We start from the raw sequence: 20,166 nt of genomic DNA, 5'->3' as shown, positions 1-20,166 counted from the left end.
AAACTGAAATGTTAAAAAGTTATTTAAAATGACAATAATAAACCATTATGTGTTAATATAATTAACACATTTTAATGAAGAATAAATATTTTCCAAAAACAAAAAAATGTGGTAAGAGAAGTGTTATCTTTTGCATTAGTGTAAATTCCTCTATATCTGGCTTAAAGAAGCCAGTTAGATTCTCATTTCTGCCTTTACATTCAGTTCTACGTGATGTTTTGGTTGAAGTATATAAGGCAAATCCCTCAGTCATGGGTCTTCAAAACCCATGACTGGGTTTTGGTCTTACATTCTAGCCGATAAAAGACCGCCTACACTCTCCTTCCCCCTGGGCAAGGCTCGTGCCCCAACTCCTACAAGCAATGCAGGCAGAACCTTAGTTTTCCCTACCCTATAAGAGTGCTGTAAGGATTGAAAGAAAGTAAGCTCTTAAGCGACACCTAGATAAATGAGGGTCAGTTTAATTTCATTTCTTATCACAGTATTAGTTAATCAACCACTCGGATACAATCACATCCTGCGGGCTTATTCAGGGGCGGGGTGGGTAGAGATAGGCAATAGCGCATGCGCAGCTCAGAACGAAGCCCCAGGTGGAGTTAGCGCTGCACCTCTTGAGGCCAGGTGAGCCGCTCCGAAGCGGAGGGCGGAGTCAGAGCCGCTTGTGGGAGGCTGCTTCCGGCCACGTGATACCCCGAATGACCAATGGGGAGACTTGATGTCACCCCCGCTTCCTCACCCTGGCAACGGGCGGGTGACTACTTCCGGTGCAGTGAAGGCTCGGGGCTGAAGCGGGTGAGTGTCCCTCTTTCCCACGCTGTCCGCGCCGCTGCCGCCTCCGCGCTGCTGCCTCTGTGTGTGGGCCCCGTACGCTAGCTGGGACGTCCTCTCCGGGTCTGAGAGTGGGCGGCGCGCAGGACACCCCTTGCCCCGGCGGGGCTAGAGGAGGGGGCCAGGATGTCCCTAGTTCCCTAGTCTTGGTCGCTCTAGGCGGCCCCGTCGTCCCCCTTCCCAGCCTCATCTCCGGCTTGGCGTCCTCGTGGCCAGCGGGGAAGGACTGTCTGTATGTGGGGAGTTCTCTCAGTTCTTCACCCAGTCTCAGGCTGGAGATGTCTCAGAGTCCGAGGTTCGCAGAGAGCCGAGAATGTGCGCCTTGTCCTGGGTGGCGGGTTGGGGGTAAGGCAGCCCCTTACTTAGTAATAGAGGCCTGATGAGAGTCCTGTGGGTCGTTAGCATTTACTACTCCGGAGGAGGAGGAGGAGGAAGAGGAGGAAGAGGAGGAGGAGGAAAGGACCGAGAAGATGGAGCAGCTGGAGAGGAGGGGGGAAGAGCAGGAGCTGGAGGTGTCCTGGAAATCGAGGGTATCATGTTTCCGGAAGGAGAGAGTTCAACGTTCCTGGCTTCTGTAGGGGAGGGGAAGGAAAGGTGTTTTAGGGGCCATTAGATTGCTGAATTATTATTATTCTTTATTAGCGAAGGAATTTTTACTTATATTCTTAGGAGTTTAATAATTTATCTTTTTTGTTGTAAATAAAACTTCCTCACCACTTACAAAAAGCAGTGCTTACTAAGGAACATCTGGAAAATGTAGAAATAGTTATGAAGAGATCACCTATAGTTCTGCCAACCCAGCATTTTGATCTTTTTTCTAATATTTTATTCATATTAACCTATTTGTGATCATAATGTATGCGTGTAAAATACAGTTATAACTAAGAGGCATAGTTACATACATTGTATTCATTGCACGGATAGATTGTCTTTTTTCCTCTTGAGAAAGTCTTATTAAGGTATTCATACACCATAAAATTTATTCTTTTAAATTGTAAATTTCAGTGCTTTTTCTCATATCGCAAAGTTGTACACCCATCACTACTATCTACTTTCAGAACATTTTCATCACCCCCAAAAGAAATCCTGTACTCATGACAGTCACTCCCCATTAGATTCTCCGCTTTCTCTCCCAGGCCTTGTAACCACTAATCTACTTTCTGTGTCTATGGATTTTCCTATACTGGCATTTCATGTAAATGGAATCATAGAATATATGGCCTCACTTGTCTGGTGTCTTTCAGTTAGTATGCTTTCAAGGTTCATCAGTGTCTGTGTATCAGTATTTCATTCTGTTTTATGGATGGATAATGTTCCATTGTTTGAATATACCACATTTTGCTTAACCATCATCAGTCGATGGACATTTAGGTTGTTTCTATTTTTTGGCTATTTTGAATAATTCTGCTATAAACATCTGTGTACAGGTTTTTGAATAGACGTATGTTTTCAGTTCTCTTGGGTATATACCTAGAAGTGGAATTGGTGGGCATATGGTAACTCTATGTTTAACTTTTTGAGTGAGTGCCAAATGTTTTCCAAACTGGTTGCACCATTTTACATTCCCACCAGCAGGTTATAAGGGTTCTGATTTCTTCATATCCTTGGGAGCACTTACCTTTCTTTTTGGTCATAGCAGTCTTAGTGCTTATTAAGTGGTAGCTCATTGTAGTGTTGATTTGCATTTCCTTGATGGCTAATAATGTTGAGCATCTTTTAATGTGCTTATTGACCCTTTGTATATCTTTGGAGAAATGTCCATTTAATTCCTTTGCCCATTTTTAAATTGAATTGTCTTATATTAAAGTTGTATGAGTTCTTTCTATATTCTAAATGTAAGTCCCTTTCCAGATACATGATTTGCCCGGCATGGTGGCGTGCGCCTGTAATTCCAGCTACTTGGGAGGCTGAGACACAAGAATCACTTGAACCTGGGAGGCAGAGATTGCAGTGAGTTGAGATCATGCCACTGCACTGCAGCCTGGGTGATAGAGTGAGACTCTGTCTCAAAAAAAAAAAAAAAAAAAAAAAAGCAACAACACAGTTATTTATTCATGAGTTGTAATAGCTTAAGGGCTGGATTTCTGTCAAAGCCCTTTGCTGTAAGATGGATGAATTCCATGACTTATTTCCTTTTTCAACTGCTTCTTAAAGAATAAGCAAACCTATGGTGAAAAACTTTAACACCACAGCAACAGGACATGTGGTAGTTTTCAAAGTGGTGTAAGCAAAAAAAAACAGTGTCATCACATAAAGTAGGAAAATAAAACAATCTTTTAGAGAGATGAGGCAAGATTTAGACCTTAAATTAGTGCCATGAAAGTCCCTGCAGAGCGTGTTTTGGTTAGGCCAAAGTGAGGTGGACCTAGATTGAGCTATCCATAAAACTTGTGGCTATAGTTAAGACAGAAGATAAAGTTAGGAATCATCTGATTTGCTGAGAGGATAGTTTTGAAAGGTTGGCAGTAGATGAAGTTGCTGAAGGTTGGCCGGGAGTGGGGGCTCACGCCTGTAATCTCAGTACTCTGGGAGGCTGAGGTGGGTGGATCACCTGAGGTCAGGAGTTTGAAACCAGCTTGGCCAACATAGTGAATTCCTGTCTCTACTAAAAATACAAAACTTAGCCAGGTGTGGGGGTGCATGCCTTTAGTCCTGGCCACTCAGGAGGCTGAGGCAGGAGAATTGCTTGAACCCGGGAGGCAGAGGTTGCAGTGAGTTGAGGTTGCGCCACTGCACTCCAGCCTAGGCAACAGAGCGAGACTGTGTCTCAAAAAAAAAAAAAAAAAAAAGAAATTGCTGAAGGAAACATTTGCAATTGGGGTCAGAGTGGGTTATGAAGAACTAGGATAGTAGATTTGTGTGTTGCCAAGGAAAGCAGGTGATCAAGAGAATCAAAGGTTGTAAGCAGAAGATTAAGAAAATGCCATTGGGTTAAGTAACTTGGGAAAGGTACAATTTATGGGAAGCAAGACTTTTTTTTCTCTTTTTTTGAACAGCTTAGTAAGATCAGTTTGCCCATTTAAAATGTACCCAGTGTATCAATTTACCCATTCAAAGGGTACAATTCAGTGGTATTTAGTGTATTCACAGAGTTGTGCAACCATTACCAAATTCAATTTTAGAACTTTTTTTTTTCTTTTTTTGAAATGGAGTTTCACGCTTGTTGCCCAGGCTGGATCGCAATGGCACGGTCTCTGCTCACTGCAACCTCCGCTTCCTGGGTTCAAGCGATTCTCCTGCCTCAGCCTCCTGAGTAGCTGGGATTACAGGCATGCGCCACCACGCCCAGCTATTTTTGTATTTTTAGTAGAGACAGGGTTTCTCCTTGTTGGTCAGGCTGGTCTCGAACTCCTGACCTCAGATGATTGGCCTGCCTCGGCCTCCCAAAGTGCTGGGATTACAGGTGTGAGCCACTGCGTCCAGGCTTTTTTTTTTGGACGGAGTTTCCCTCTTTTGCCCAGGCTGAGGTGCAGTGGCGCAGTCTTGACTCACTGCAACCTCTGCCTGCCTGGTTCAAGCGATTCTGCTGTCTCAACCTCCCGAGTAGGTGGGATTACAGGCGCTCGCCACCGCACCCAGCTAATTTTTGTATTTTTAGTAGAGACGGGATTTCGCCATGTTGGCCAGGCTTGTCTCAAACTCCTGACCTCAGGTGATCCACCCGCCTTGACCTCCCAAAGTGCTAGGATTACAGGCGTGACCCACCACACCTGGTCCTAGAACATTTTTATCAGCACAAAAAGAAAGTGCTCCCATTAGCAGTCCCTCTCCATCACCCTACCTTCCATCCCTCCAGCCCTAAGCAATCACAGATCTACCGTCTGTCTCTTTAGATTTGCTTATTCTGGACATTTCATATAAATGGAATCATACAATATGTGGCCATTTGTGTCTGTTTTTTTCATTGTTTCAATATTCTTTAATGACATAGTATGTGTCAGCACTGCATTCCTTTTTATGGTTGAATAATGTTCCGTTGTGTGACTATACCACATTTTGTTTATCCATCATCAGTTGATGGACCTTTGGGTTGTTTTTGGGTGCTGTGAATAATATTGCTATGAATATCCATGTATAAGTTTTTGTGTAGCATATATTTTTAGTTCTCTTGGGTATATACCTAGAAATGGAATTCTTGGGTCATAGCATAACTCTGTTTAACTTTTTGAATGACAGTTGCAGAGGATAGACAAGTTGCCAGTGCTATTTAGAAATAATCATGATGAATTTTAATATCATTACTAGGAGGAAATTGCAAAATGTCTGTGTTCAAACATTTTATTCAGAAATAAAGCCATTATTAAAGTGATCGATAGAAGTTTTTCTTTTTTTTGGTTTAAACCTGTTATGTGCCTATGTTTCTCCTTTCATTGGAAATCTTTTGTGTTGAGTGTTACCTCAAAGGTTAGCTGAAGTATTAGACATTTTTCTTGTGGATCTGTGTATTGATTTAAGTACACGTAACCAGTTTCACATAATGATTTGTAACAATGATTACAAATATGATAAAAACATCACAGATATTTGATGATAAGCTACATTCATGATTTATTTTTCTCCCTCATCTTAACTGTAAAGATCAAATACTATGATTTCCTTCCCCCTCAATTTGGATTCCCTGTAGCTTATGCATCCCAGAAGTTCAATACTCAGAGAAACATGCTTGCCCTATTTTGGTTCTTTGGCTTAGCTCATTACCTAGTGTTCCCGTAAATGAATAAATTAATAAAAATTTTTTTTGTAAATAATTCATTCAGATGGTTCAAATTTGAAAGGTTCAAGGGGGTGAACAGTGAAATTTCTATCCCATCTTTTGTTATTAGTTATCCAAATCTCCTTTGGTAATCAGTTTTGTATGACTTTTTTGTTTATCCGTCCAGATTTATACTTTGCATATGGTACTGCAAATACTTCTGTACCATACCTTAAAAAATTAGTCATTTCCATTCCTTTTTTACTTAACAAATATGTTTGAGACTGTTACATATATGCTTATCAAGTTTTCTCATTGTTTCCAATGGCTGCTTTTATTTTTAACCACTTCCATCAAGACATTTTTGGGTCTATATCTTAATTTTGATTGATTTTGCCAAATTGCTGTTGAGTCGTACCAATTTATACTGCGGCTAGCAACTTAGCTCCAGTTTTTCTGTACTCTCAAAATATGTTATTTTTTGATATTTGCCAATCTAAGTTAAAAAATGGTATTTAAGTGTAGTTTTATTTTGCATCTTTCCTTTGAGTGAGATTTAGAATTTTTTGTCTGGTTAAGCTATTATGTAATTTTTCTGCAAACTGAGATTTGTCTATTTGCCCTTTGTTTTTGTCTTTTGTTGGCACTCTTTATTTATTAGATGTCAGACCTTTATTGAGTTCTGAGTTAAACAAAAACTGATGTTAGAGTAGAAGTTGCTTCATTTCTAACTGAATAAAAAATATTTCAGTAACCATTGGGAGTTGGAGGATAGAGTCGTATATTGATAGTTAATTTAGTTGCGTTCCTTTCCCAGTCCAGTGGAACTTTAGGGCCAGGATTTTTGGAGGGGTTTGTTGAGATTATATGGTTTGCTAAATAAATATATTTCAGATAGTCTCTGAGGGAGAGTAGATTGCTCAAGAAATGGAATATTAATCACCTTCCACATTTTCTTCTTAGGCAATGTTGAGAAGCAATGCTTTAAAATCTCTCATATATATTAAGATGCCTGTTACATCAAACCATATAAAATGTTGACGTTGTAATTATGTTTGTATTTTCTTTTCTTTTTTTCTTTTTTCTTTTGTTTTTGAGATGGAGTCTTGCTCTGTAGCCCAGGCCGGAGTGCAGTGGCGTGATCTCTGCTCACTGCAACCTCTGCTTCCCGGGTCCCAGTTCAAGCAATTCTCCTGCCCTCAGCCTCTCGACTAGCTGGGATTATAGGAACGCGCCACCATGCCCAGCTTTTTGTATTTTTAGTGGAGACGGGGTTTCATCATGTTGGCCAGGCTGGTCTTGAACTCCTGACCTTGTGATCCACCCGCCTTGGCCTCCCAAAGTGCTGGATTACAGGCGTGAGCCACCACGCCCGGCCAGTATTTTCTTACAAAATATAAATATTATAATTTCTTATTTATGAAAAAATATCTCAGATGACAGTGATTCAAAGTTGCTTCAGGTTTCATAGTCCATACTGCTTAGTGTGTTTTCATTTTAGCTGAAGCTCATAATTTTCCAAAGCCTGAGTTTTCAGTCTATGTTTATGCTTCTAGACTAATGGTCCCAAGCTCATTTCATGGCTGGGCTGAATATCATGGCATGATACAGACATGATAGCGTTATAGGCTGACAGATGAACCACTAAATCCACTTTGTCAAGTCATACATGGCTAAATGATAGCCTATTTCAGAGAAATATTGTGAGAAATAACCAAAAGAAAATAAAGGTAATTGAGGCAGGTTCTTGTGAAGTCTTTGGAAGAAAAACATGGTTAGGAAGACAGAACACACCACCACAAAACAAAAACAAAATCAGGCATTTAAATTTACTGTTACTTAATTAAAAATCAGCATTTTTGTAATAAAAATTTTTTCCTGCATTTGTGAATCTGTATAAATATTTGAATGCAATGGTGTGTATATATAATTGATTTTAAACCATTTATCTTATAAATAAAATGTTATATAATAAAATTAAATAGACTCTTAAACCAAGAATTAAGGGAATTTAAAAATGTCATATAACAGTGCTTCTCAGACTATCTCTGTTATGAAAGACCAGCTTTCAAAAATTTCCAATCCATTGTGGGTCAATACTTATATAAAATACAAATAAAAAACTCCCCAAATACTGCCAAAAACCAAACATTCAAACAAATTTGAAACTTAAAAATAAAAGCTCAAATTTTTGCTTGATTTAGCAGATAAAATTATTTAAAAAAATAGCATGAGGAACTAGAAAAGAATTGTGAAAACTACACATATTGATTATTGAAAATGTGCTTATAAAGCAACTGACATATGAATAAAATAATACTCTCTTGTGGGCTGGTAATAAACACTGGGATGCAGACTGTGTTCTGAGTAACCTGCTTTTTTTTATTTTGGAATTGGCAGCTAAGTAACTTCTTTATGTTTCTTTTCTTTTCTTTTTTTTTATTTTGAGACTCCTTTTTTTTTTTTTTTTTTTTGAGACAGAGCTTACTTTGTCGCCCAGGCTGGAGTGTAGTGGCGCGATCTCGGCTCACTGCAACTTCTGCCTCCTGAGTTCAAGTGATTCTTCTGCCTCAGCCTCCTGCAGAGCTGGGATTACAGGCGTGTGCCACCACAGCAGCTAATTTTTTGTATTTTTAGTAGAGATGAGGTTTCACCATGTTGGTCAGGCTGGTCTCGAACTCCTGACTTCAGGTGATCCACCCGCCTCGCCTCCCAAAGTGCTGGGATTACAGGTGTGAGCCACTGCGCCTGGCCCCAAGCAGGTACTATCAGTGGACAGAGAGATTTAAATTCTAAGCTTTTTATATTACCCAATTAAATAATTTTATCCAACTTCAGTGAGAATAAGAAAAAGTAATTTTATTAAATAGCTTGGATACCTTTTTTGTATTGCTCAATTAAATAACTTAAAAATAGGATTTTTGAACATTATCTTTGCACGAATTTGTGTAAGTAACTTATGTGTTGGTGGAAAAAAATGTATACCATCTTTGCCTGTTTTCCTTTAGGGTAATTCCCTCCTGCAATTACTTTTGGATGGAAGTATGCCCCTTTCTCAGTAGAAGATGGTAATCTTGGAGAATGACCATGGAGAAGGGGATGAGTTCTGGAGAAGGGCTGCCTTCCAGATCATCTCAGGTTTCGGCTGGTAAAATAACAGCCAAAGAGTTGGAAACAAAGCAGTCCTATAAAGAGAAACGAGGAGGCTTTGTGCTGGTGCATGCAGGTAAGCTTTGTGGATGGCTTGGAAGATGCCAATAATGTCGATTTTTCTTTTTCTGTCTTGAAGTACACTGAGAATCACATTTCACACTTGGAGGAGGCAAAACTGCCAGAGAGGAATTGGAACCAAAGCGATTGTTTGACTTTGATATAGTGAGGACCTCTTTACTCCCCAGTTAGAAGATCTTAGAATGGCAGCTCCCTAGGTTTTCACTTCCCTAACCTATTATTTACTTTAACTCTGTGTAATAGATGTATTTAGGTTAGGTAGTATTAAAGCCAGACAAAGTGATTTTTGAACTCTGGTTTATGTTTTTTAAAAATAATGTTGCTGTGGGAGGCTGAGGCAGGAGAATTGCTTGAACCCAGGAGGCGGAGGTTGCAGTGAGCCGACATCGTGCCACTGCGCTCCAGCCTGAGCGACAAAGTGAGACTCCATCTCAATAAAATAAAATAAAATAAAATATTGCTGAAAAAATTGTATTGATTCCCATGTTAGACTGTGGGTATTTTAGGTCATAATTATTACACAGTCTTTGAGCTGGTTCACCTTCTTTTTTTTTTTTTTTTTGAGATGGAGTTTTACTCTTGTCGCCCAGGCTGGAGTGCAGTGGTGTGATCTTGGCTCACTGCAGCCTCCACCTCCCAAGTTCAAGCAATTCACCTGCCTCAGCCTCTTGAGTAGCTGGGATTACAGACGTCCACCATCACGTCTGGCTAATTTTTGTATTTTTAGTACATGGGGTTTCACCATATTGGCCAGGCGGGTCTCGAACTCCTGACCTTGGGTGATCCACCTGCCTTGGCCTCCCAAAGTGCTGGGATTACAGGTGTGAGCCACCGCACCCACCCCACCCTCTTAATATTTTAAGTGAGGAACCTTAAGACCAGAGAGATTAAGTGACTTAAGGGACTTCAGCCAAACTGCTGGTTGGTGCTAGAGCCAGTGTAAGAAACACCTAAGTAGGCCCTTATGTCTCAGTCTAGTGCTTTTGATGCTATGTCAGCCTGTGATCTTTCTACTTCAGAGGACCATGAGGACAGACACAGTGGAGTTCATCCCCTGGGTCTCCCATCTTTGAAAGGTCTTGGGTTGCAGAGCAGTGCTGCTCTGCCCAGGTTCCTCAGCAGCCTCTTTTTCTTTTGGCCATTTTTATTTTCTTGCATTCAGAGTCTACTTTCCATGACCTCCATGAAGAGAGAACGAATCTCTGGGTTTCCTTTTAACTTTCCCTGGGCAGTCAAGCAAGATGACAGCAGGATTAACTTTGATATGGAATGAGGAGTAGAACTGTTTCTTCTTGTGAGACTGGTGTCCTGCCTGGCCATTAACGTTTGGCCATATCTAGACTGGACAACCCGAGAAGACTTATGTGAATTTAATCCAGAGTATCTAAAAAAATCCAAAAAACCAGAAACCAGGTTTAATCCCATTTTCTCACAGGTGCTTTTACAAGGAGGTGAGGTAAATTTACAGAAATAACCCAGTTAAAAGTAGACCTGGGACTAGAGCTTCTGCCTTCAGACTCCTAGTCTGTGTTCTCTCCACTACACTATGTTGATGGTACATCTTCCATGATCTTCCATGATACCAGTGAGTTACCGTATTCAGAGTGAGGGTTTGGAAAGTGTAAAAGAAAGGTCTGAACATTGTAACAAGCAATAACATAAAGCTTCAATTAGTTGGAAAGCCTTACTTTCTATAACTATTATGACCCTGTCCTTCCTCTCTTAGATACAGACTAGATGATAATGGCTCTGCCAACCTTAAATAATGGAAGTCAGAAGCTGTGATTAAAGGTAGAGCTTATTCATGCACAAAGCTTGAGGATGTCCACCTGGGAAACACTGACTCCAAACAAATGGGGTCAGTGTTCCAAAGTGGAGAAGTTAAGGTTTCATTTATGTAAGTAGAGAGAGAAAAATTTTAGCAAGATAATAACATTTTCCGTAGGAGACCAGTGCATAAGTTACAGCAATTTGATTGGTTATAGATTGCTACATCCTAAGGAAGATTACTTTTTACTTTGTGAGAAGGGGCAGTGATCTGAGAGGCTCTTGTCTCTGGTGTTGTTTGGTCTTCCTAATTATTTGCAGGAAAAAGGCAAAAGTTGCAGCTGCATGTTGTGTGACTCAGGCTGCATAGCCACATTCCTTTCAAGGCTCAGAATGATTTAATGGCTCAACATTTTTTTTTTTTTCTTTTTTGAGACTTAAGTTTCACTCTTGTTGCCCAGGCTGCAGTGGTGTGATCTTGGCTCACTGCAAGCTTCGTAATTCTGCCTCAGCCTCCTGAGTAGCTGGGATTACAGGCACGTGCCACCATGCCCAGCTAATTTTTGTATGTTTAGTAGAAATGGGGTTTCACCATGTTGGCCAGGCTGGTCTCAAACTCCTGACTCAGGTGATCCACCCACCTCGGCCTCCCGAAGTGTTGGGGTTACAGGCATGAGCCACCGTGCCCAGCTGGTTCAACAGTTTTAACTTTGAATTATTTAATTTCATACTCTCAGGTAAAGGTTGGTGCTGGGGGCCAGCAAGAAGAGTAGGAACTCTGAGTTATGATAGGATATTGTGTGAATTAAGGGTGACCCTCACTTCTAAATTATTAGAAGAGTGATTGATTATGCAGAAGTATGTATCTTGCACATTTAAGGGTCAAAAATTCGTATCCTCGTCCAGTGTAGAGCAGTTTTTTTTAGCACTAGAGTAGACTTGCCCAAACTTTTGTGATTCATGTAGTAGATTCTTGATTTTTCCCACTGCCTATAGTGTTTTATCTAATATTCAAACAACTAAACACTTTTTAATCTTAACATTTGAAAGATGAAGTTTATGGTTACTTAAATGAAATAGCAGTATCACTTGCCATAAAGAGAAAATAACTTTAAACACAGTGCAAACAAAACACTGTAATTGAATTTTAACTAGATCCTATTTGTCAGTGGCTTGGATCCTGAGCCTGCCTTTCCATTGTTAAACAGGGAAATTAGCAAGTGTTAACCAGGAATTAAAGATATACGGGGGCTCTGCTGAGACTTTTATTATTTCAAAAGGATTTACATGTTAAGGCTATTAAATGCCCTTGTCCCTTACACTGAAGTCATCTCTTTGGAATAGTATCCCATGCTTTAGGAAATGCTGCTGAAAGATTGGGGCCTCTGAGATCTAAGACAGCCAACTTGAGATCACCTATTCTTAGAGAACCATGAAGAGAGGCCTATTAAATATTGGCACAGGCTCTGAATGTTCAGAGTTCTCTTGAGAAACAGGTTTAGGATTTGGGTATATTGTGGATTCTGGTGGCTTGGGCATCTCTGCTTTCCTGGCTCCTTGTACCGCAATTTCGTGGGTGAGTGCTTTCTCTACCTTGAGGAAAGGTGGGTTAGGTTTGTGTCGAGAGTCTGCAGACCTGTAGGAATCCTAAGGCCTAGAGATGTAGCTTTTTTGTTTTTGTCTTTTTTAAAATGGCAAACGTGTTTTTTTGTTTGTTTGTTTATTTATTTATTTATTTATTTTGAGTCAAAGTCTCACTCTGTTGCCTAGGCTGGAGTGCAGTGGCATGATCTTGGTTCACTGCAACCTCTGCCTCCCAGGTTCAAGCGATTCCCGTGCCTCAGCCCCCTGAATAGCTGGGATAACAGGCATGGGCCACCACGCCTGGCTACTTTTTTTGTATTTTTAGGAGAGATGGGGTTTCTCCATGTTGGCCGGGCTGGTCTCAAACACCTGGCCTCAAGTGATCCTCCCACCTCGGCCTCCCAAAGTGCTGGGATTGCAGGTAGGAGCCACTGCGTTTGGCCTAGAGGTGTATTTCTTAACCTTCCATACACTGGACCCCTATGGGGCTTTAGGGGTGGGTAGGGATAGGTAGTTCAGTGCTCTGTTAAAGAACTTTGATTAGAGAGAGGCCTAATTAAGAGAGTTTAAGGGCTCTTGTCTTTGTTTCCTTCTTGTTTAGATTATTCTTAAGTCCCTAACTAAGCAAGTTATGTATCCTTGTAGGGAAACCATTTTATTCAGAGCCATTGTCTTGAGAAAGTTCTTGGGTATTTGATTAAAAGACAGAGACCACCAGGAATTCTAATAGAGAGTCATGAATGTGCTGTCACTTAGCTTTCAGAGACACCCTGAGCTACATACTAGCAGGTGAGAGGATGTGAAGTGTTTGGTTAGGAATGATGCAATTGGTGGTGGTTGTGGACATGTGAGATGTAAGACACCTCAACTTCAAATGTTATTCAGAAGCGATTCAGCTTTCTGAATTACTCTTATGAATTCTGGATTTGAAACAGTAACTTCCCAAATGGCAGGGGCTTTCTGACAGTCAGCAGAAAGGAACCCGGAGGGACCCTGTCCCTGACACCTTCTGGGTTATTAGCTCCAGATCAAAAGAACTCCTGATTTTGGAAAGAGTTCTTGAAAAGAAGAGGGGAGGGGACCTTGGTGAAGCCTCTTTGGGGACATGAGCTATTTTTAGGGCTTTTGGCAGGAAAAGAGCTTTTGAAAACGGAGGTAAGGCATGGTATTAAAAAGGCTTACATTGGAGTAAGAAGTCATAAAACTCCATGCAGTTAGGGCAATAGTTTTGTTTTTTACTAGGACAGCATCAGTTTATATGGAGTATTTATATAACATAAGCAAGGTCTCTTGATATTTTAATAATTAACAACTGGATTTTATTTTCTACTATAGGTGCAGGTTATCATTCTGAATCCAAAGCCAAGGAGTATAAACATGTATGCAAACGAGCTTGTCAGAAGGTATGAACACAATGTGTATGATCTGTGCATTTCAGTTTTGAACAGAAAGCAGTTTTACCTTGAAATTCAACATTTAAAAGTTTCATTTCTAGGACAGTCTTCCGGTTTGGACTACAAAATTATTTTGCTTGTTTTTGTAGGGGATCGTTTTGTGTTTTTCTCCACATGATGCTTAGCTCTTTCCCCACTTTCCCAGATTAAAGTGTGCATTTTTGTAATTGTGGGCACACAATCATATCTCTTTTAATCTTTGCAACGATGTTGAACTTCTGTAGACAGAAGGATAGAGAAAACAGCTTAAAGGCAGTCAATGTGTTTTTCCATGAAGGGAAAAAAATAAATAAAAAAATTAAAATGGGTACTTTTTTTTAAGAGAGATTATCCTATACTTTTTCATTCTGTTTTTCATCATGTAGTTTGTATCATAGCAAGTTCATTGTCATTCCAGAGTTCAGCTTTGCCCTTGTACTCAGTTGTGCTTTTTTCCCATTGGTTTTTGAGGTTTTGCTAAATTGTTGAATATTTAATGTGGGGACAGGAATGGACTCAGAAGAAATGTTTGTTTTTATTTTGATTCTTACTAGTCTTGTAGGCAAACCTTCCATTACTTTTTATGCAAATAGAATCTAGTTGAATATTGTATATCAAGTAAATATGCGTCTCTTTCTCTGCTCTTTTCATTGATATTTACATAACATTAAAGAGAAGATTATACTTTATCAGAGATTCAAGCTTTTTCTTATGAATGAAGTCCTATAAATAAGAATATTTTGTTACAGGGATTTTGTTCTTTTGAAATTTATAATAATAAAGCTAAAAGTTCTCTAAGCTATTTTATATTTTTTCTTATTTTTCAAGGTGTGAAATTTTTCTATCATCTGAAAATAAATTTTATATAACTATAGTCCTAGAAATCTAATACATTTGAATGTATACTTAGCCTCTTTAATATTTACAATGAATAAACTTCTTAAAAGTTTAATTAGGAATACAGTTCTTAGTTTTTGAGCTTTCTCTTTGTTGACTAAATTGGAATGTTAATAATTCATTTATAAATGACTTTTCCTTCTCTCTCTTTTCCTCTCCTAATTTATGCTCAAGGCCAGGTGATTTTATAGACCTTTACTCTGTGTAGTTTATATTACAAAATAATATGATACATCTTGATTTAGAATTTACATTATAGTATCCAAAATGTTTTTGTCAAATGTATGCTTTTATCCTCAGATTCTGGCATGCCCCTGTGACTGAGAGTCACTTCTTTTTAGGTATGGAGAGTATGAACAGTGGGAGGAGAAATGATTCGTTTGAGATTTAGTTATCTGTATAAAATATGAATTGTCAGGATATTTGAACCAAACTGGGTCATACAATTTCTGTGGCTATTTTGAATTGCCTTACAATGAATGAAGCTTACTAAATTCCTTGTACTTTTCATTTAATAACTAGATTTTATTGTTTTAATTTGAATAATATTAAGTGAGCCATATTACCAGTTAACCTGAATATAAACACTTGCTTGTTTTTAATCTGAGTAGTTTATGTCTTAAAGTATGGAATGGAACTAGTGGTCAATTTTTATTAATCTAAGTGTCTCCCATATTTCTTTAAGCTTTTGGAAAGTTTGAGAAGTTGTGATTTTGCAATGAATAATCTCTCCCCTTGGTTTCATAGGCAATTGAAAAGCTGCAGGCCGGTGCTCTTGCAACTGACGCAGTCACTGCAGCACTGGTGGAACTTGAGGTATTTCTTTTCTCTGTTTTATTTAAAATATTTGTGAGTTTATCTTTATTGTTCTTAAATGACATGAAACTGTTGAGTTAGTCAACCATAAATTATATGACCAGTGTTTCCCACCAATATTAGCAAAGTTATGAAGAAGCCTATGATATTGTTGTTTTCATTGGTGACTTTTCTGAGTAATATAAAAGTTGGTTAAATTCCTTTCTTCTCTTGGTTTTTTTTTTGTTTTTTTTTTTGTGAGATTCATGAATACAAAAGTTAATGATTGGATACTTAAGTTTCCCATTTTCAGTAGGAAAATCCTTGAAGTTAACCCCCAAAAAGTGATGTATGTTCTGTTGTTTAAAAATAAAAGAAAAATTCCAACTGTCTAGAAGTGCCTAAAGTAGAAGGGGAAGATTCTTCACAAACCTAACAGTTAGATATATACCCTGAAATTGTGTGCTGTGAAGTGTGCCTTGTCCCAGTGTTACGGTTAGGTTTGTCCCCAGTTTACTGTGGACGTCGAATAATTGAGTGGGGAGGCTCTCACGTTTGCCATAATTTTTTATACTCTAGAGTGAGGTTCTCTCAGTTTTCTTGATTTGGAACCTTGATGAATTTGTGCAGGGGATATTGAGGTCTTCAGAAGATTGACTTGCTGCTCAAACTTGGAGAAGATAGATTTGTGTCAATCAATTGAGAGGATTATTGTGAAAAATATTTTTCTGGTTGAGAATGCTACTTAGGGAATCAAGTAAGACATGATGACAAAAACAATGATGAGTTTGAGGGAGGAGATGATTAAGTCGACATTTCCAGGTTGACTGGGTTGTAGCCCTTGTATTTAGGCTCTCATACCAAGGCACGTACCCTTTCATGCCTTTCCTTGTGAAAATTGCCCAGGTATTTACCAAAAGTCCTAGCCGTGTTTTCTGTATATTCTCATGCTTAATTGTGGACCTGAGCTTTCTGTATATTCTCATGCTTAATTGTGGACCTGAGCTTTTGATCATGCTTTGTAGATTTTGATTTCTCAGATTGGTCCTAATGTAGTCAAGGAAGGTGAAAGTATATGGTGGGCACCTAGTTCTATTGAATCTGACATGGGGATGTGTGATGCCTTCCTGATATGACTGATACATTTCATACCAGCTCTACCAGTCATTAGCCATGTGTCCGTGGGTGAGGCACATTCTGTCCTTGACTCAGTTTCCCTATTTATGAGGCTAGTAATTCCCACTTCATAGAGTTGTGAAGATTAACTGAGTTAGTATATGACTAATACATGACAGTCTCTTAGAACAGTGTGTGGTACATAGTAAGCATCCCATAACTGTTAGCAATTATTACAGTTATGAGGTGCTTTGGAAATGGTATGTATGAGATGAATATTTATGGTAACTATTAATGACAAGTTTTACAGCATCAAAGAAAGTTTAATTGTATGTTGAGGATAAGAGGAGAAAAATGACATAAGAAAGAAGATAGATGTATTTACCACCAAATGTTACCTTTACTCAAAACAGACACACAAAGAGGGCTTCATCTAACTTAGCTAATTCAATTGTTAGTTGAAAATTACTTGCGTGGAGTCACTGTAGGTCTGGGAAAGAAGGTTAATGAGTATCCGGAGAATATACTAGAATGGCAACTATGAATGCAAAACTGAATAAAATTAAGTTTCTCTTTTCATCTTAGAATAACTTTAATTTTCCTAAGTCATACTTATATATCATGTTTAATATTTCATTCTGTTTTCCCCTAGTGTTGAATCCTACTTTTAAGGGGTTTACTTATTTATACTTAAAAATGATAAAAATACATTTTGAAATAATGAGTTTCTCCTGAGTAAGTGCACTTACAGTTTCGGATAACTTGTGTTTTTTTGAGTGTGGATATGAATTTAAAGGAAAAAAATTTGTTGTTCTATTATTTTTGATTGGAATAAGTCATAAGGATAATGGTAGCACAGAATTCTTCCCCAAGTGACTTTAGTGCATCCCACACCTCAACTTTTAGTTATTTTATTTTTTTTATATATATATATATATATTTTTTTTTTTTTTTTGAGATGGATTCTCACTCTGTAGCCCAAGCTGGAGTGCAGTGGTGCGATTTTGGCTCACTGCAACCTCTGCCTCCCAGGCTCAAGTGATTCTTGTGCCTCAGCCTCCCGTGTAGCTGGGACTACAGGCATGCACCACCACATCCGGCTAATTTTTGTATTTTTTTTTTTAAGTAGAGACGAGGTTTCACCATGCTGACCAGGGTGGTTTTGAACTCTTGAGCTCAGGTGGTCCACCCACCTCGGCCTCCCAAAGTGCTGCGATTACAGGCGTGAGCCACCGTGCCTGGCCTCAACTTTTAATTATTAAATTTGTGGAAGAATTTCAATTAATTATCTTTAACAATTGACTTTTCTATGGACTGTTTGAATGAAATATATGTTAATAGTTTAAGGTTAAGCTTACACTAACTGGAAGAATTTTCCTAAATCTTAAGAATTATGTTGGAAATCATGCTTATACTGCCCCCTGGAGTTTCTCTCACCTTGAATAACTGTGATTCATTACCTTAAAACAGGATAGGTTTTCAGATGGAGTTCAGTTGGGGAAGTATTGTAATAGCTTGGGTCAGTGGAAAGATGTAAGAAGATTGGATTCTAATATTTGCTGTACTTAGAGAAATATAAGTAGCAGTATTGAGTCCTTTCAGAATACTGAAAAGTGCTGAGAAAAATTCTGGAGAGCCTTATTAATAATGCGTTATATTTAATTTGAGAATAAATACTTATCTTTAGTTTTGGTCAGTCTATTCAGTTAAGTCATGTCTGGATTATTGAACAGATGCAAACAGTCATTGTTCTTTTCTCTTTAGACTTTGGGATTTACTTTTTGATTTAAAAAATGATGCTGTTGCCACTGAGCCTAAGGAAACAATACATAAACATATTTTAAAAACTTGCCCGTTATATTATTACTTAGGCAGATATTGAAATTGATGTGAATTCCTTAAATACTAATTGTGGATTGAAATGACTGAAATGTTCTAATGGTCTTTATTGCCTAGAAAGAGTATCTGGCTGTATATTTAAAAAATGTGATAATTTGTATTTTCCCAAATAGTGAAAAGTACACTGTTCTTAACTCCATGCAGGGGGAAGAGGAAGAGACAAGGCAAAAGAAATATGTGTATATGTATGTGTGTGTGTGTATGTGTGTGTGTGTAAATACCACAGACACACACACACACACACACACACACACACAAAAGGGAATTATGCAGGCATACCATTTTTTAGCTTTTGTTAGAGACTGATAATTTTGTGTGGTTTTATTTGTCTTTACCACCACTGCAGACAAGTGATGTCATTTTAAGACTGTCACTTCTGGACACCAGAATGAGGTGTTTTCTTCATTTAAGTAAAGGAGGAGTGGATGCAGAAGTTCCTATCTATTAAATTGACCACCTTCTTCCTTTAGAGTTTTGGGAGGGAAGGTGGCTGCTTCTGTATGAGAAGTTTTCTGCAGTGTTGAAATGCAAATGATACTACTCCAAAGTATATTTTGTTTATCTTCAAAATGCAGGGAAGGAAATGGAAAGGTCAGTTTATAGATCATATTTTAATGATTTATTGGTAAATTGATTCATTCCTGTTGTTTCATATAGCTTTTTTGAGATTATCTTAATAACTGATGAGAAAGTGAATTCTGTTCACTGGATGGTACAACTCTGGTTTCACTCATAGCAGAGAAGATTAATATTGTGAAAGAATTTGGTCTTCATATTTGGGACTATAGATTTGGATGACAGTTGCTTTTTTGGCTGCCTTTGAAATAGTTTTGGATCAAGTAGTGACAGTGGATTTAAGATTCCGGACCATAATTTTGCATATTTCACACGGTATAACTTCTGATGTGAATTTCTTTTTTGAGAAAATTGGATATAGAACTGGGTGAGTCATGATGCTACCATTTTCTTAGGATTGTTTCTAAAGTAGAAAGTGTTTCATGGATTCTGATAGAAAATGAACTATTTATAAAATACTGCCTGAAGCTCCTTTTGCACATCGGTGTTTTTCTTAAAAAGTATGAAGACCTGGTTTAAAAAAGTCTGAGTAATAATAGGTGAAATATGAATGACAGACTTTTGGAAGGTAATTTATAATCTTTTGTGAGAAAACTGATGAATTTGGCAGAGGTTTTGAAGATCTTGTTGTAACCTTTGAGAAATTTTGGTTAATTCATTCTGAAAACTGATTATTTTGGTAGGTAGAATACTGTGTATTAAGAATAGTGATAGGGGCCAGGCACGGTGGCTCACGCCTGTAATCCCAGCACTTTGGGAGGCCGAAGCGGACGCATCACAAGGTCAGGAGTTCAAGACCAGCCTGGCCAATATGGTGAAACCCCGTCTCTAATAAAAATACAAAAAGTAGCTGGGCATGGTGGCACGTTCCTGTAATCCCAGCTAGTTGGGAGGCTGAGGCAGGAGAATTGCTTGAACCGGGACCCAGGAGGCAGAGGTTGCAGTGAGCCGAGAATGCACCACTGCACTCCAGCCTGGGCTATGGAGTGAGACTCCGTCTAAAAAAAAAAAAAAAGAATAGTGACAGGAATAGCTTTTACGTTTTATATAGTAAAAGGCAAATTATACAGGTTCCTTTGTTAAAAATCTTTTGTTGAACTTCTGTTATTAAAAATGGACTGTGAAGTTTTTTATTCACTTGATTCATGCTTTAAAGCTCCCTATGGTCAGGGGAGATGCTAATTCATGGTTAAAACTCGTTTCTTGTCCAAATGCTTTAGTGTTTATAGGGCAGATTATATTGGGCCAAGTTTTTAGTCATTCTGTTAAAAACAGTTCATTGTCTTTGGATCTCTGTGTAATACAGATATTGCTTGCTTGTAAACTCTAGGGAAGTCCTTTAAGAAT

General features: G+C 38.5%; 1 protein-coding gene across 5 annotated transcripts in view; it reads left to right on the top strand.

Moving 5' to 3' along the window:
- Window positions 1–729: 729 nt before the first annotated feature.
- Window positions 730–20,166, top strand: part of TASP1 (taspase 1) — a 282,614-nt gene continuing 263,177 nt past the window's right edge. For 3 of the 5 annotated variants that reach the window (XR_008517075.2, XM_063720673.1, XM_054542025.2), the window contains exons 1-4: window positions 740–792; window positions 8,530–8,747; window positions 13,439–13,506; window positions 15,181–15,249. Coding sequence is in view for 3 of the 5 variants with exons in the window: in XM_063720673.1 (XP_063576743.1) it covers window positions 8,603–8,747; window positions 13,439–13,506; window positions 15,181–15,249 (282 nt within the window). In the remaining 2 variants the exon portion in view is untranslated. Of the gene's footprint in view, window positions 793–8,529; window positions 8,748–13,438; window positions 13,507–15,180; window positions 15,250–20,166 lie in introns of those variants that run through there. The other 2 variants (XM_009233310.4, XM_054542027.2) reach the window with 2 other exon arrangements.

Source organism: Pongo abelii, chromosome 21 (genome assembly GCF_028885655.2).
Source record: "Pongo abelii isolate AG06213 chromosome 21, NHGRI_mPonAbe1-v2.0_pri, whole genome shotgun sequence".
Lineage (NCBI taxonomy): Eukaryota > Metazoa > Chordata > Mammalia > Primates > Hominidae > Pongo > Pongo abelii.
The sequence above is the reverse complement of the archived record's forward strand: the minus strand, read 5'-3'. Positions and strand labels throughout refer to the sequence as shown.